The 16,637-nt window shown below is 39.1% G+C and overlaps 1 protein-coding gene across 1 annotated transcript; it reads right to left on the bottom strand.

Moving 5' to 3' along the window:
- Window positions 1-15,383: 15,383 nt before the first annotated feature.
- Window positions 15,384-16,066, bottom strand: LOC148009783 (uncharacterized). The gene is made up of 2 exons (XM_087673504.1): window positions 15,932-16,066; window positions 15,384-15,831 (listed from the first exon to the last, which is right to left on the bottom strand). Exons 1-2 carry the CDS (start codon window positions 16,005-16,007, stop codon window positions 15,491-15,493), a joined length of 417 nt encoding a protein of 138 aa, XP_087529630.1. The 5' UTR covers window positions 16,008-16,066; the 3' UTR covers window positions 15,384-15,490.
- Window positions 16,067-16,637: the final 571 nt, after the last annotated feature.

Genomic DNA, 16,637 nt, shown 5'->3' with positions numbered 1-16,637 from the left:
AAGACACTACAGTGACCTTTGAGAGCTCACTATTTTCACTTCACTTCAATCTTCATTAGCTACCTCTTATGCTTCTTTCGAGCTCTTAACAACTTCCATTCATCTCTTTCCAAGATTAGACAACATCCCCAAGCTAATCATTCATCCAACAAGTTATGCAGGTGGAGCCACTTCCCATACTCAAAATATTTAGTAAAGAAAAATGTACTAGTTGGAAAGACTTGTACGAGAAATTCATGATTGTAGAAAATATAGATAGTCAATTATAAGAAATGTGCATTGAGTGGATGAAATTAAAGATCTAGATCAGAAGAACATGTGGTAAGTTCATGTCAAGTACTAAATCTTATGTAAAGTGGTTAGTAGACAAAGTGAAGGAAATCCAATAGACAAAAGGAGACCTCAAATGAAAAGCACCTATGACAAGTATTGATTTGGAGGATTGTGAGGTTTTCTTAGATAAATGCTTTGTCACAAAAAGATTATCTTAGAGCATGTGTATAATTAACCAAATTAAGGGATGTACTTTGAGATATCATGGGATTTCCAAATGTATTTCAAGTTCTTTCAGACACTCATGCATGTTTCAGCACAAACCATTATTCTTGGATTCATGAAAATAGAGGGCTTTGCAGTGATGTAACCCATCCTGAAATGGAGATCGTGAAAGCATAAGATCTTCTTTGGGATGCAAACACAACATATCAAACACCCTTTGAGAATATCCTTGACATTATGTTAATGTTTGTGTTTGTTCCAAAGAAACATGAATATGAGGGTTTTGATATATATTTGAGTATTCCAAATGAAGATAGACCAAGTCTTAATATTTATCAGATAGGGGAAGGTGACCTCCAAAAGAAGAAGACACACTTAATCCATACATGCCCCTACAAATTTTGCAAGCTTAAAGACCACATCATGGATTCTTTCTCTGATGGACGTATAGTAGAAGTAGTCCTACAACTTGAAAGATGTGCGATACATTTGATAGAAACACCAAAAATTCATGATAAGCTACATGAAACATTAATGATATAGGTAAAATCTTGATCAAACATTAGATTTTGGGCAAGCCTAGCAGAGGAGATTCAAATAATAAAAGAGGCCACAAGCAGTAAAGGAGATGCTAGTGAGAAAGATTGACAAACTTAATAACCAAAATTTGTAGATAATCCAAAAGGTGTGTGACAAACCTGGTAGCCCAAGAGGATGATATGGATATAGAATAAACCTATATTTTGTAATAATTTTACAAAAGCTTACATGAAACTTGTATCTCAAAACTAACAAATTATTTTGGTGTGTTTTGGTAATTATTCTTTTATTGGATTTGTGTCTTTTTTTAATGTGTTTATAATTCCTGTGCTTTGGAAATGATACTTTATTAAATTATAGATCAAGATCAATATTAATTAGAAAATTAATACTAGTTTCTCTATCTTAAAAATTATCATGCATATGCATCAAATGTAAAGAAGAAATTAGTTTGACTATCAACACAGTTATATGCATAGTACAAGATTAACATAAATCATAAATTTTCCTATCAAACAAAATAAAATACTATGCTTGAGTAGAAAGAAGAGTAGATAATGGTCAGTTGAAGAACGATAATGATAAAGATTCTTCACACTCAAGGGAAGATTTTGATTCCTAATGGCAAGTGGGAAAGTCTCTCTATGGATTTTATTGTTGGACTTCCTATACTATAGCTAATCATGGTCATGAAACCATTTGGATAGTAGTAAGTAGACTCATTAATATGTGTAAATTTATTCCAACGAAGGCAACTGTTAAAACTCCTAAATAAGCCCGACTATTTGTGGAGAATATTTATTGGCTCTATGGATTGCCAACTAATATCATAAGTGATCATGATCAAAAGATTAATAGCCATTTTTGAAGAGTTTTATTCAAAGGCTAGATACAATACTTAATCTAAGTACTATGGATTGCCTACCAATGGATGGGAAATTTGAGTGGGTAGACCTAGTTCTAGAATATATGCTATAAGCATATATAGGCAAAAAACAATCTAATTGGGAAGATTCTTTACCCATACTAGAGTTTTCTTATAATAGTGCTAAGAATGTGACTAGAGGGTTTAGTCCATTCATACCCACATGGATTCAAACCTCAATCACTAGTTACAATGGGATTAGCCAATGAGATAATCCAATATGACAAGGAATTTAATCTTCCAATATATTAAGGGCTTTCTTCAAGTCATTTTGATATGATAAAAGTAGTATGCTTGAATGTTAAGCAAGCTCAAGATCATTATAAGAAATATGCATACGAACATAGATGTATGGTCACTTTCAAAAGAGGTGATAAGGTCTACTTACATGTTCCAGAACATTCAAGAAGTTTAAAGTCTAGAATAGTTCCTAAGTTATCTCAAAGGTATTGTGGCCCATTTATAATCCTTAAACGTGTTGGTGAACTTGCTTATAAATTAGATCTAGCATCGTCTAAAAGATTTCATGTAAGAAAGCAATCAACCATGGAATGAAATCTAACTGAAATTGAAAAATTAACTAAGCTACAACAAAGAATTAACAAATATATTGCACCAAGACATCCTCATCATGTATTAATGGTTGGGGTTTCAAGAATACATGACGGCCATGGCTGAGTGCTTCAAAGCTAAGAAGAAGCTAACTTCAAGAAAATGGTAAAGCCAAGATTATTGAATGATCAAAAGATGTCTTGCCTTTGGCCTCTAGTCCCTTTTTATTCTAACCCTCTTCCAAAATTAAGGGCTGTTCACACATGTACACATAGGCTAGGGCTAAATTTACAAAGGATGGAATTAATCCAAGGTGCAAATATTAATGTTGTATTTTCCTTCATGACAAACCATCCCGTCCTGAAGATGGTTTTGTCCTCAAAACCAAGAATTAATGGACTAAATCCAAGTCAAGGATGGTAGTAATCATGCCCATTCATCTTCCAAGTGATAAGAAAGCACTGTCCATGAAAAGAAGACCTTTTTGCATGCCAAACTGTGAGAAAACTGGCTGCTGTCCAAACAGGGCTGATTCACTAAAACTGCCATAACTTTTGATATATTGGTCCAAATGAGGCGTATGAGGTGTAGAAACGAAGTATTCACTCCCAAGCATCACCCCATAACATCAGAATCAAATTTTGATGAAGTCAGGACAGTTTTATTGTCTGCAGAAATTTCATACAGCAAGCTATCTCTGCACAGTCACTGCATACTGCATCATATATCATCCTCTAATAACCAAGGAAAGTTACTGACATAAGTGGATGGTTGCCAAGAAGACTCTTCAATGGGCAAATTCTTCCACTTAATGAGATACTTAATGAGAGTACGATTTCTGAGAACTTTCTCTCTCTTTCCAATAATACTTTCAGGTTCATATATGATCAGTCCTGCCTCATCCAATGGTGGTAACTCTTCCAATACTTGTACATCGGGCCCAACATACTTCTTCAGCTGTGAAATATGGAATACATCATGTATTCTAGTGGAAGATGGTAGCTGAAGTTTATAAGCAAGCTCTCCAATTTTGTCCAAAATCAAGTATGGCCCATAAAACCTATGAGCAAGCTTGTTGTTCCCACCCTTTAATGAAACATAATGCGTCTTGGGCACTTTGAGAAATACCCAATCTCCAACCTTGAAGTCTAAATGTCTTCTTTTCTCATCAGCATAGACCTTCATTACGTCTTGTGCTTTCCTTATGCTGTCCTTGCATTGCCTCATGAGCAACTCCATTCTGTCCAACTCTTCCTTTGCTTGTGGGTTGATGTCTTCATGGAATAAAACTGATGGAAGTTGGACTTTATACCCATAAAGAGCTTCAAACGGAGACATCCCAATGCTCATGTGATGCGTGTTATTATAGCAAAATTCAGCAAGGTGGATCCAACGATCCCATGAAGCTTGTGTGTCATGACAATAATGCCTAAGGTACACTTCCACCCAATGATTAACTCTCTCCGTTTGCCCATCAGTCTGAGGGTGATAGGCCGTGCTAGGAGTGAGGAAAGTACCCATAGAGGAGAATAGACTTTTCCAGAAGTTGCCCATAAACTTCGAATCACGGTCTGATACTATTCTCATAGGCATACCATGTAGTTTGAACACACCTTCCATAAATTGCTCGGCGACTTGCCTTGCTGAATATTGGACTTTAGTTGGGATAAAGTGGGCTGATTTGGTCAATCTATCAACTACCACATAGATACTGTTCCATCCATGACTGGTAGTAGGCAATCCCGTTATGAAATCCATGGAAATATCTGTCCATTTGCCCGTAGGTATGGGTAAAGGCTGAAGTAAGCCGGCTGGTAATAGAGTGGAATCCTTATTTTGCTGACACTCCAAGCACTGAGATACATACTCTTTAATATCTTTTCATAGACCTTTCCAATAGAAGCTTTGACGAACTCTATCAAACGTCTTGAAAAGGCCCAAGTGACCAGCCATTGGCGATGAATGCATCTCTTGAAGCACCTTCAGCTTGAATTTACTGCTGGAAATCAAGTACACTTTACCCTTAAACCATAAGAGGCCATTATGCACTTTAAAATTAGGAAATTCAGCATCACACCCTTGCTGTAATTTCTGTAAAATATGGGCAGCATGCTCATCAAGCACATATTCCTCTTGAATGTCTTCAATCCAATCCTTATAGATGGTAGACACAGTAGATAGACTGCATGCCCACATTCTTGATAACGCATCAGCCACCACATTATCCTTGCCAGCCATGTATGATATTTCAAAATCATATGATTGCAAAGTGGCCAACCATCTCTTTTGCTTGGGAGAAAGATTGGGCTGCGAGAGAAAATATCTCAAGACCCTATGATCGCTTTTGACTTTGAAGTGTGTCCCATAGAGGTAGTGGTGCCATTTCTTGATTGCATGTAAAATAGCAAGCATCTCCTGCTCATAAACATGCATCTCTCTCTCTTTGTCATCAAATTTTCTGCTCTCAAATGCAATGACACCATGCTCCTGTACCAAAACTGCTCCCAAACCTCTACCACTGGCATCTGCATAAATGGTAAAAGTCTTGGAGAAGTCAGGGCAAACTAGTATGGGTGCTGAAACAAGCAATTGCTTCAGCTCATTAAAGCTCTTGTGAGCGATCTCATCCCAAAAGAAGGCCTCCTTTTTCAGCAGATCGGTAAGAGGAGCTGCAACATGAGCATAGTTCTTCATAAACCGTCGGTAAAAGGATGACAAACCAAGGAAACCTCTTAATGAAGTGGCATTGGTTGGTGTAGGCCATTCTTTGACGCACTGTACCTTCTTAGGATCCACTTTGATTCCATCTTCTCCCACTATATGACCCAAGTACTCAACTTCCTTTGTCATAAAAGAGCATTTAGTGGCCTTGGCAAACAGTTTGTGTATCCTCAATATGTCAAAGACCTCTTTTACATGCTGCAAATGGTCTTCTTTATTCTTGCTATAGATCAAAATGTCATCAAAGAATACCAAAACTGTTTTAAAGAGCAATGGCTGAAGTATCTTATTCATGAGAGACTGGAATGTGGCTGGAGCATTTGATAACCCAAAAGGCATAACCATAAATTGATAAAGACCCCTCTCCGTCCTGAAGGCTGTTTTGAATTCATCCCCTTCCTTCATGCGTATTTGATGATATCTCGATCTCAAGTCAATTTTGGAGAACACCTTGGCATCCTTCAATTCATCTAAGAGATCATCTATTCTAGGTATTGGATACATATTCTTGATAGTGACCTTGTTGAGATCGCGGTAATCAATGCGCATTCGAAAGGAGCCATCTTTCTTCTTCACAAGAAGGACTGGAGAAGCAAAAGGTGATTGGATTGCCTTAATGAGACCCATTTCCAAAAGCTCTTTGACTTGGCGTTCTACCTCTTCTCTTTCCACTTTGGAGAGGCGATATGGTGGTTTGTTGATGGGCTTTGTATTGGGCAGCAAGTCAATGGGATGATCCACTTCTCTTTTGGGAGGAAGAGAGGTAGGTGGCTGAAAAATATCATCGTATTCTTTCAGCAATTTACAAAGACATGGGTCCATATTGTTGGTAGGAGAAGGGGGCTGATCCTCTTCAATCTTGGAAAGAAGAATGGTAAACATACATGCCTTTGCATTTATCTCTTTCTTAACCTTCTTGGGGCTGATCATCTCCATTCTTTTCTTTTCAGCTCCATGTAGTGTTACTTGTTGTCCACACCATTTAAACTCCATTTTCATGTTGTTGAGATCCATGGTAAATCTGCCCAAAGATTTCAGCCAGTTGCAGCCAAGTATTATATCAATGGGACCCATTTCTAATGCAATTAGGCTCACCGATGTAGTGCACAATGGGGAAAGGGTGATAGGTACATTTGGACAGCATTGATTGCTCTTCTCAAAATTTCCATTTGCCACTTGGATTTTGAGTGATGTAGGCATTTCATGCGTATTCAATTTCAGCCCATTGAGTGACTTAGCATTAATGAAGCTATGTGTACTTCCCGTATCTATGAGTATATGAGCAGTCCTTCCCTTGATTTGACCTTTAAGGCGTAGGGTATTATCCCCTCTTGAACCACTCCATGCATCACTTGATATGGCACATAGCGATGGATGTAAATCAGTCCATGAAATGACATCCAAATAATGACCGCCCGGGTCGAAAGGAAACCCATCCATCGGATCATAGAACTCATCATGGACATTCTCTTCATTTTCATGCGCCTCTTCTTGAGTTGTTGTGACATCAAGCTGAGCCAAGCTTCCTTCAATAGATTCAACATCAGAATCATCCTCGATGATCATGCTAATCTTCATATTCTTGGCCTTGCATTTGGACTTATGATCGGGTGACCATTTCTCTCCACATTTGTAGCATAGAACTTTAGCATACATATCTTTGAGCTTGTCATTCGATACATGTTTGCCTTGAGTAGGGGCTGAAGTTTTGGCACTTATATCAGTTCTATTTCCATCAAATCTATTTTCAGCATTAGGTCTGAAATTACTGCTTTGTCTTGACCCAAAAATAGTAGGAAAAGTGGGTATCTTGCTGTAGGTATTGCTGAAAGTATTTGATGACTTCCCAATATGCTGAAAATCAGTTTTAGCATGCCCATAATGGCCTGATGTCCTTGGGAACTGCGTAGGCTGAAAAGAATGCCCTGTTTTTGGCTGAAAACCCTTGTATTTCTGCCCATAACGTTCAACCAATTGAATGGCAGCTTGTAGGGATGTAGGATTCATGGCTCCAACTTCAGAAGAAAGAATAGGTTCCAAACCAAATATGTATTTATTCAACTTGGCACTATCGGAGACCCCATGAACATACATCGAGAGGTTCAAAAACTGATTTGAGTACTCTCTAACCGAGAGACCACGTTGCTCAAGTGCATACCACTTTTTCTCTAACCGCTCTTTTTCAATAGGGGAAACAAAGACTTCAATCATAGCATTTTTCAATGCATCCCAAGACAAGAAGTCATGTCCCATCCTCGCCATATATCTCCACCAAGTGTGAGCATAGCCTTCTAGATGAAGGGCTGCAAATTTTACTTTGGCATTCTCGGGCCTTGGGTAAAGGGAAAAATACATCTCTAACTTGTCAAACCACTCCTCCAACTCCGTGGGTGAAGGGTTCTCTCCCTTGAAGTTTGAGATAATTATTTTCTCCTTGTACTCTCTCTCGTATTTAGGAGGTTGTCCATTAGGGTGCTGCTGCCCACTATGGTGTTGTGGCCCAAAAGAATTGCCAAAAGGTCCTTGCCTAGGATATTCATTATTTCCATGCCCTTGCGCATAAGGAGTTTGCTGTCCATAATGCATACCATGACTTTGTGGCTGGAAACAATGTCCTTGAGGCTGAAAGTATGTGTTGCTCACATTGGGAGGTTGTCCATGCATAGGTGAGTTGAAAGGTGGTTGCTGCCCATTATTTTGCTGATTCCAACCATGATTTAACATGGGACTTGGCCTATTGGGCTGCACTTGAGTAGAGAAATTATGTTGTGGCTGTCCAAAAGCATTTGGGGCTGAATTCACATGTCCATGTGGCTGCCCATAAGAGTTTGGGGCTGAATTAACATGCCCTTGCTCATAGCAACCAACATTTGCTTGAGGGTAAAATTACTTGTAGAAAGAGTTGCACCCATGGATGTCTTCATCATGCTTTGAGTTTGTTTGCACTCTTTCTTGAAGATCCTGCCCATGTGGCTGAAAGTGACCCTTTTGTTGATGGAATTGTGGCTGAAGTGAAGTGGGATGAACAAAATCATTAGCTTTAGATGACTCTCCAACTTCAAATTGACCTACCACCTTAGGAGTAGGTGGTTTAGGTGGTTCTTCAGCCCTATGAGGATGTGGGACATTAAGACCAGCTGTAGGCAACATTTTCTCACCAAGAAGTGCTACAAGCTTGTCAATACCCAACCTCATACCCTTGAAACCTGATTTCATATCCTTTATGTCATTTGACAATTGTTGAAAACTGTTTGAATTCATTGAGATATGAGACATCTCTATGGGTTGATTGGTAGGGGAGTGGGTGGAACTTGCATCGACCTCTTCGTTCTCATAATGCATTCGGTAAATGGCATCTTGAGAAGTGTCATGTTCACCCCTTTCCTGTTGATGTCCATCCCTTTCCTGTTGATATTCCTTCAATTCTTCATTGATAGTATCCAAAACAGGGTCTCTCTTATTATTCCTAGCCATGGGTTGATTTCTGTCCTGAATTTCCTACAATAGAAAAACTTGATTATCTTCACTTCTAGAGCTCCAAATTACGAGGTCTTTGGCTCTGTTCAAAGGTTGAAGAGCCCTCTATCCAACGATCTATGAAGTGCAGAAAATGGATGAGTACAGAAATTTCTGTAAGGGATTTTCTGTTGCTGTCTGAAAATTCCTGCAGGCAGTGAATACCCTATTCTAGTCAATTAATGGCTTGTACCATCAATACCAAGCATATACCAACTTCATAACCCTGTAGGAGAGTCTCATACGTCTGCCCATACTGAAAAATGACCTCTGTAACCAGTAAAATGGCTGTCTAACTCAATGTAGACTGCAATCTTTAATGAGGGTATGTATACATACTCTGTTCCAAACTTTAATGCTGAACCATAGTGTCTGTACCATAGGATGCATACATTTTACTGTAGCCATATGTCTTCATACATTTGCCATACATTCGTGAGTACCATACATTTGCCAATATCTCAAGAACTCACTGCCCATAAACTCATGCTGTAGGCTGATTTCAAGTGCCTTTGAGATTTGTACCTGCACCTAAATTTGAAAATGCGTGGGATCCGAGACCCGAGGGGTTTGCAAAGTTCCCTCTCGAGCCGGGTTGTGCTCCCCTTTAGGGTCCTCGTCGGTAGGGGAGGGTCACCTCTCTTTTGTCCTACCGACTCGCCCGGCATCCACTTTTCCTCGTGGGCATGTACATGGCAAGTGAATTCTAGCTCTAAAATCAGTATGATATGCATGGAATAGGAAAGAAATACAATTGCCTTTCATTTGCCCTTTCATGGTATGCAAGATTGGAATTGAAAAGGCTGAAATGTAAATGAGAAATGGAGAGGTATTTACCTCAGCAGTGACTCACTGCTTACAAAGCTTTTCTCACTTACCAATTGGGTAATGATTTTCTTATGATCAAGAGGCAAAATAGGCAATCAATTTCATGTCAGGGTTAGACAATAAAGATTGAGTAATGAAGCTCAAGAAATTACTGATTTCAGTGAATGAAAGTAGATGGGTAATGCTCATTCATTATGGAAGAGTTTGAGACATTTAGAGATGGCCATTTCAGTAAATTGAAAAAGTTTAGCAAAGACAATGACTGACATAACCTATAGGCTTCATATAATGCATTAAGCTATGAATGAAAGCTTCATTAATCCTCTTATTTCTCTTTAGCAATTGGAAATGAGGTCAGCAATTGGATGTAAAGAGAAATTAAGAGTGATTAGAGTACCTCATTTAATTGATTGGAGAAGAGCATTGTTGATGGAATGACCTTCAATCCATAATGCTTGACATAGGTGAGTTGAGCTTGATAATCCTTCTAAAATCAGTCTAAGAGATCTTCAATCTTCAAGAATAATCCCTTCCTTGATAAGCTTTAGCTTCATTAATCCCATGAAAGCTCCATGACTCCATGAATGCTCCAAATGAGGGTTGATGAAGACCAATTACCTTCTCTACTTGAAGTAGGTTGCAATAGGTAATAGAGAGGCCTTCAATGTGTCCAAGAGATCCCGAAATTTGAGAGGGAATGCCAAAATTTAATGGCATGAAAGCTTCATGCTGTCCATTGAACACCTAGACCTCCATTGGCTTCAATCTCCTTCAATGTCGGTCCAACGTTGATGGATTCTTGAGGGAAAATGGTTGAGGAAGCTTCAGAGATGCTTTGCCCACAAAAGCCCCATGAATTGCTTTAAAAATTTCAGGAATCTTTAATGCTATCCCAAACTATTATACATAGAGTTTGCAATCTCCATATCCATGCTCCATCAAAGCTTCAAGCTTCAAGATCAATCAATGTTGGTACTAGGATGTATGTAGAAGCCTCAGGGAGTATAATAGAGCAAAAGCCCTTTGATCTTGATGAAGAAATTTGAGAAATTTTAGCGCTGTCCAAAACTGTCATAAAACTCCATACCTAGGGTTTGAGAAAGCTCCCATCTTCCAAAAGAGTGAAAGATCAAGTAGAATATGATGTATACTCCATAGTTGCACTCCATTTGATCATCCCATGAAGAGTATAACCTCTAATTGCTTCACGTTTTGCTGATCATGAGGGGGGGGCTGTAAAAACAGCACAAACTGCTGCAGGACGTCTTCTTACATCATGTGATGAAAACGTGGTGGATATGAAGCATGTAGGTATTCAATAGGTAGCTTAAGACTCATACAACATTCTTACATAAGCCATTTGAGCACTAGAGGTCATGGGAAGAAGATCTGAGAAGAAATGTCCATGGCAGTTTGTATGGAAGCTTGAAGGAATGAGGAAAGAGAAGAAGAAACCCTTCCTTCTCAAAAGTAACCACAGTTAAAGTGTCCTGTAACCATTAGTTTGTCCACTTACCCCAATTTTTGGCTCAAATCTTGATCACGTCCTGCTATTTTGGCTGGAGCCCTCCATTTCTTCCATTATTAATGCCAAGAATCACCATCTTCATCCCTGTTTGTAGCAGACTTTCACATGTAACTCCGGTTTGAAGCCTTCATGTCCTGTCAAGTCCTGTCACTCAAATTTCTAACTATGGTTTGCTCTCTCTAGCCTAGGAAACTGAATCTAGTACTTGAAAATGACTTCTGCAAGGATCTAAGCTATGGCTCTGATACCAATGTAAGAAAGCAATCAACCATGGAATGAAATCTAACTGAAATGGAAAAATTAACTAAGCTATAACAAAGAATTAACAAATCTATTGCACCAAGACATCCTCATCATGTATTAATGGTTGGGGTTTCAAGAATACATGACGGCCATGGCTGAGTGCTTCAAAGCTAAGAAGAAGCTAACTCCAAGAAAATGGTAAAGCCAAGATTATTGAATGATCAAAAGATGTCTTGCCTTTGGCCTCTAGTCCCTTTTTATTCTAACCCTCTTCCAAACTTAAGGGCTGTTCACACATGTACACATAGGCTAGGGCTAAATTTACAAAGGCTGGAATTAATCCAAGGTGCAAATATTAATGTTGTATTTCCTTCATGACATTTCAGCTAGTCTCTTATATTAGTCAATTGCAAAGGTAACCTAATAATGTGGTGGACCAAGGAGCATTAGTAGAAATTATTGAACGATCAATTCAATGTCATGAAATAGAACAGATCTTGAATTTTCATGAGCATCATACACATCATCATGTTTGAAAATAAGTTTTTGTTAAGTGGAAGAGAGATATGAAAAAGATTCTACTTCAAAGAACATTACTATACTCAAGAAGAGATTTTCCACTTTAGGGAGAAAGCTCTTCCAAAAGGAGAGAGTAATGTGAGAACAAGGGTCCTTAGCAAACATAGTCTGTAGGATAGCATGACCATCACACTAGTAGCAAGTAATGGACCACTATGCTAACACATTGACATGCTTAAGGGGTCAAGAGATAGTTTGCATTAGGGAACAAGGGTCAAAGGATAGGTAATCAATGTAAATGGACTTACATCTAAAAACAGTTCATGGATGTGCTCAAATATACCAATGTGATACTAAAAGTGGCAATTTTCCTAAGTTGCTAGGAGGTTAATTGAGCTTTTCGTAACTTCTCTGCATGAGAGTTAGGATATAGTTCAAGCATTACAAACTCTTATGTGTTCATATTCAACACCTTCTACATCTAGCAAACTAAGCACAATTTATGCCTAATAATAACATAGTATAGCCTAAGCCTAGCATAGCCTAAGTGAAAGCATATCATTTCAAAATCCAAATGTCATAATAATAGTGTAATAACATACATCGTATAATAATCCATGCCTAAGAGCGTAGGCTATGTCTAGCATAATGTAAAATAAGCATAGCTTAACCCTAAGAATGGTCTAGTGTACCTTAAGCCTAGCATAGTCAAGTCTAAGCATAGCATGTCAAAGCCGAAGCCTAGGGTAGGCTACATATATTGCTTATATACCATAGACATAGCCTAGGATAGTCTAACCTTACCAACATCCTAGTGTATCCATAGTGTAGCCATCACCTAGTTTAGACATAGCATAAGCCTAAAGTAACGGCCCATAATGTAGTCTAGACTAAGCTTCTTTCTAGTGTTACTTTAGCCAACCCTAAGGCTATGCTTAACTAGCGTTATTGGACCCTCAAACTTACTTTGCAAACATGGAATTCTTGAGAGGAGTATAGAAATATATGAGTCTTAAAGAAAATTGAATATCATGGTTTACATATCGCCACACATATCATGGTTGGTTGTGCCATAAGCCAAATTTTTATGTCACCTTAGTATAGGAATAATTGCATTAGAGAGCTTCTCTTAGTTTCTTCAAGCCATATAAAAGATTAAAACTCTTATCTAATCCATGGATAGAAAACACCACTTCTATCAGGTATGATTGAGGCAATTGCTATGAATCAGTGTATTCCGTCATCACAAATGCATGAAGGAGAAAATGATGTACAACCAAATATTTCTCTTTTAAAAAAGATGGATTGTTGTTTGTATATTAATAGAAAGATACATTCACATACATGCATACACTTGGCCTCCCAAAATAGTAAAACTCTCTATATATGGAGACCTATCTATGGATCTATAGAAACTATATCTATAGTTGCAAATGATTTTATGAAAGTATTTTCTATCTACACATTTGTCCATGCATCTAAAAAGCAATTCGATGCACCAATAGACATAAAAATTTATAACATGCACCAACATCATAACCAATAAAAAATGGATCTCTTATTCACTCAAAAAAGAGAAGCAAACAAATCATAAATTGCCAATTTCCATCAAACAAAAAAAAAACAAGCATTCTCTCAAAGTATCAATTCTCATTAACATGGAGGTATATAAGGTGAGAATCAAGAGTGAAAAGAACTCATAAGACAAGCATTGTACTAAACAAGATTAAATTACATCATCTTGCTCTTTGCAAAACATTATAGTCAAGATGCAAATAAGTAGTCAAGTTTGTGGTATGTGATGACAACAAGAGGGAAAACTCTAAATTGTGCACAAGCCACGACCAGAGACATAGTAACCAAATGGGAAACCCTAAACTCAAGACAAGGTGACAATGAAGAAAACTCAATAACAACTCCATGAAAGGAAAAGGACACATGTCTTGCTCAATCAAGAATATGAGGCAATATGAGGGAGAAAAATACATACCACTAGCTCATACAATCCTCATGATGATCTTTGCTCCTCATGATGATGTCCACTGTCTACTATAGATTGAGAGAATATTGGACCAAAAGGAGTTGAAACAAGTAGAAGTATTTATGGGAAATTCAAATCCAAGGTATCGCCTATGCAACACAATTTCAATTTGCTAGCATCTCAAAACTTATCATAGATTTATGTTACTAGAAATGCTCAAATTCCTCATTTAAGAGATGCAAATAATGGCACATATGCCATGCTTTTTACGAGTATCACAAAGGGATGCTCAACATTTTTCTGAGTTGGCTCACTAATGACACCCCTTTCTTGTAGTGAGGAGAAAGGGCCTTACCTCAAGGCTCATTGTTGCTTGCGTCACTCGAGCCATGGTCTCACATGCTCTCCTTCCTTTGTGCTCTTCTCTTTTTCTTGTTCACATTCGCTCTCTCTACCTATATATTTCAAATGGTTGCTTCTTTCACTAGTCAAGGGAAAGTGGTCATTCCCTCAACACACATGCAGGTGTCCACAAACTCCAAACTGTACAAATTTTACGTTAGTAATTACCTTCATGCTAGGAGCATCAAATAGTTGCAATGCTTCTAGTTCATACCGAAGGGGGCATGCATGCCTTCTTTGGACCAATGAGACCATTGCCATTTTTGGGTATATATAATACCATGCCTGGAGATTCGATGATAGCCATGACTTTACCTTTCTCCCAACCCGGATAAAATCTAGACTAGACAGTGGACACTCATACTACAGGGTCTCGTTGGGTTAGAGCTCCTCAACCGTAGAACTGAGTACTCTAAGTCGGCTAGTAATTTATGCAGAGAAAGCTCGCTCTCAGCAAAACATTGGCTTCAAAGGTTGGTGCATTAAAGCATCTCTTGAGAACGGGGTCACATGGATTCACCCTTACCAGAAAATACATAATCACTCGCGCTGCTGCATATATGGGGCGTACCTTGTGTTTGAGGCGCCCCAAAGAGAAGGCTATCGGTGCTCTGTGCACACTCTTTAACTTCCTTTTGTAGGGCGTTCTTCTTGTGATCAGCAAGGCTATGAGATCGTCCCTAAGGGCAAGCTTTAAAAGACCGTATATCAATCTAATCTAAACATTGTCATGCATCCCTGAATTCTATAAGTTAGGTTCCATCACATCCCTTTGTATCTGCGGGGTAAAAAATTGTGTTGTAGAAGACAGCTTTGATTCGAAAACTCTCGTCATTGCAAAGTCATCTTGTGGAGACAGTTTGAACTAAAAACTCTCGTCATTCCTGATGTGCACATCAGCAACACAGTCATGGACCGTAGACTAATGACCGTCGGGCGGCAACGGCAACAGTACAAAACCCAGTATAGGAGACGCGTAAGACGCCTCCAGCTTTACAAAACAGAGGAATCGGAAGAGAAAGCTACCAAGGAGAAGAGCAGAAAAGAAAGACCATATTGCTAGTAAGTACATTTGCTGAACGCGGAAGTCTGAATTAGACGCAACTGTATAGAACTCAACAAGGGCTCTGCATCATGTCGGCAATGCATTACATTACGTCGGCAACAGAAAACGCAGAGGAAATGACATTTTTATTCCGACTTTCCGCAAATATATTGCGTGGAATTACCACCTTGTCTAGCACTGGAAGGTTGCGTGCAGGGGCTTGAGGTCAAGAGGGGGAGAGTGGAGGTAGGCGAATTCCACTCGGTCGTTGGGGGAAAAGAAATCTGAGCTTGAGGGCGATGTGAGAAGGCAGACTCCATTGCCCAACACGCGCAAAGGCGACGGCTCCACCAGCATCCGGGCTTCGCTCCAGGCGGGGTCCGAGCAGCTGAGCTGCACCTGGCTTGTCTTGCAAGGACACGTGAACGAAACGCTGGCTGCGCTGATTGGATGGTTGAAGTGAAGATCCTCCTGTGCCACCACCACGTTCTGCTGGGCAGTGCAAGCGGGCGCGGCAGCAGCATTGACATGACCTGCAGTTGCATTAACACATGAGCAACACCGCCGTTAGCAAACATATCTTATAGAAGGTAGATCGCACTTTATGCTCGTCTACGTTTATTAAATACCTACCCAGGCTTATGATCCAGGCGATTGCCGCTAAGCCAACGAAAAATGCCCTGATGTCGACTGGTAGAGAGGCCGCCATATTAGTTGGACTAGCTGCTTGATCTGTGTCGTTCTAGTCGAAAAAGAGTTAGCACAAACTGTTGTGAACTCGTGAATATGAATAATGGAAAGGTGCGTATTATATACTCGGCTCGACTCGAAACGTCCGACCGACGAGGCGGGCCACAGCATCGTGATTCGTCAATTCCTTTCAGAAAATATTGACGGTGTACAAAACGAGACAACCTGCTTTTCCGATGAATTGCATACTGATTGCTGGGGTGAATTCCACGCAGACCATCTAGAAGAGGCATGGTAAGATGAGATATGTAATCCCACTATAGTTTACTCATTGCATCCATCATGTGTGCAATAAAATTCATTGCTCCTTGTGGTAAAGTGTATATTTGCACTAATTTCAATTGTGTATTCATGGTAGTGAGATCCCTTATTTCAATTGCTAACTAGAACTGATCATAACAAAGGTATAGGTCACCCAATGAATATATATATAGCTCTCCCATCAAAAGCCTCTTGAAATTAATCATCCATAACAAGACTACTCCCACATTCCTAATAGTCACATTATTAATTGTCTTCATATCCTAAATGAATCTCAATATCCCATTTTTCTTGGGTACTGTGAACCACTTGTTAGTGTAAGGAGCCA

This window comes from Lygodium microphyllum, chromosome 30, assembly GCF_053477565.2.
Source record: "Lygodium microphyllum isolate KBCC chromosome 30, Lygodium_microphyllum_v1.1.10, whole genome shotgun sequence".
NCBI lineage: Eukaryota > Viridiplantae > Streptophyta > Polypodiopsida > Schizaeales > Lygodiaceae > Lygodium > Lygodium microphyllum.
This window is presented reverse-complemented; position numbering and strand designations above follow the sequence as displayed.

What these genes read in the sequence shown, in the direction of transcription:
- LOC148009783 (XM_087673504.1), bottom strand. Translation starts at nt 16,007, where the DNA reads ATGGCGGCCTCTCTACCAGTCGACATCAGGGCATTTTTCGTTGGCTTA. An exon ending in CGCCTGGATCATAAGCCTGG is followed by an intron (nt 15,832 to 15,931) that starts GTAGGTATTTAA and finishes ATGCAACTGCAG; the next exon opens with GTCATGTCAATGCTGCTGCC.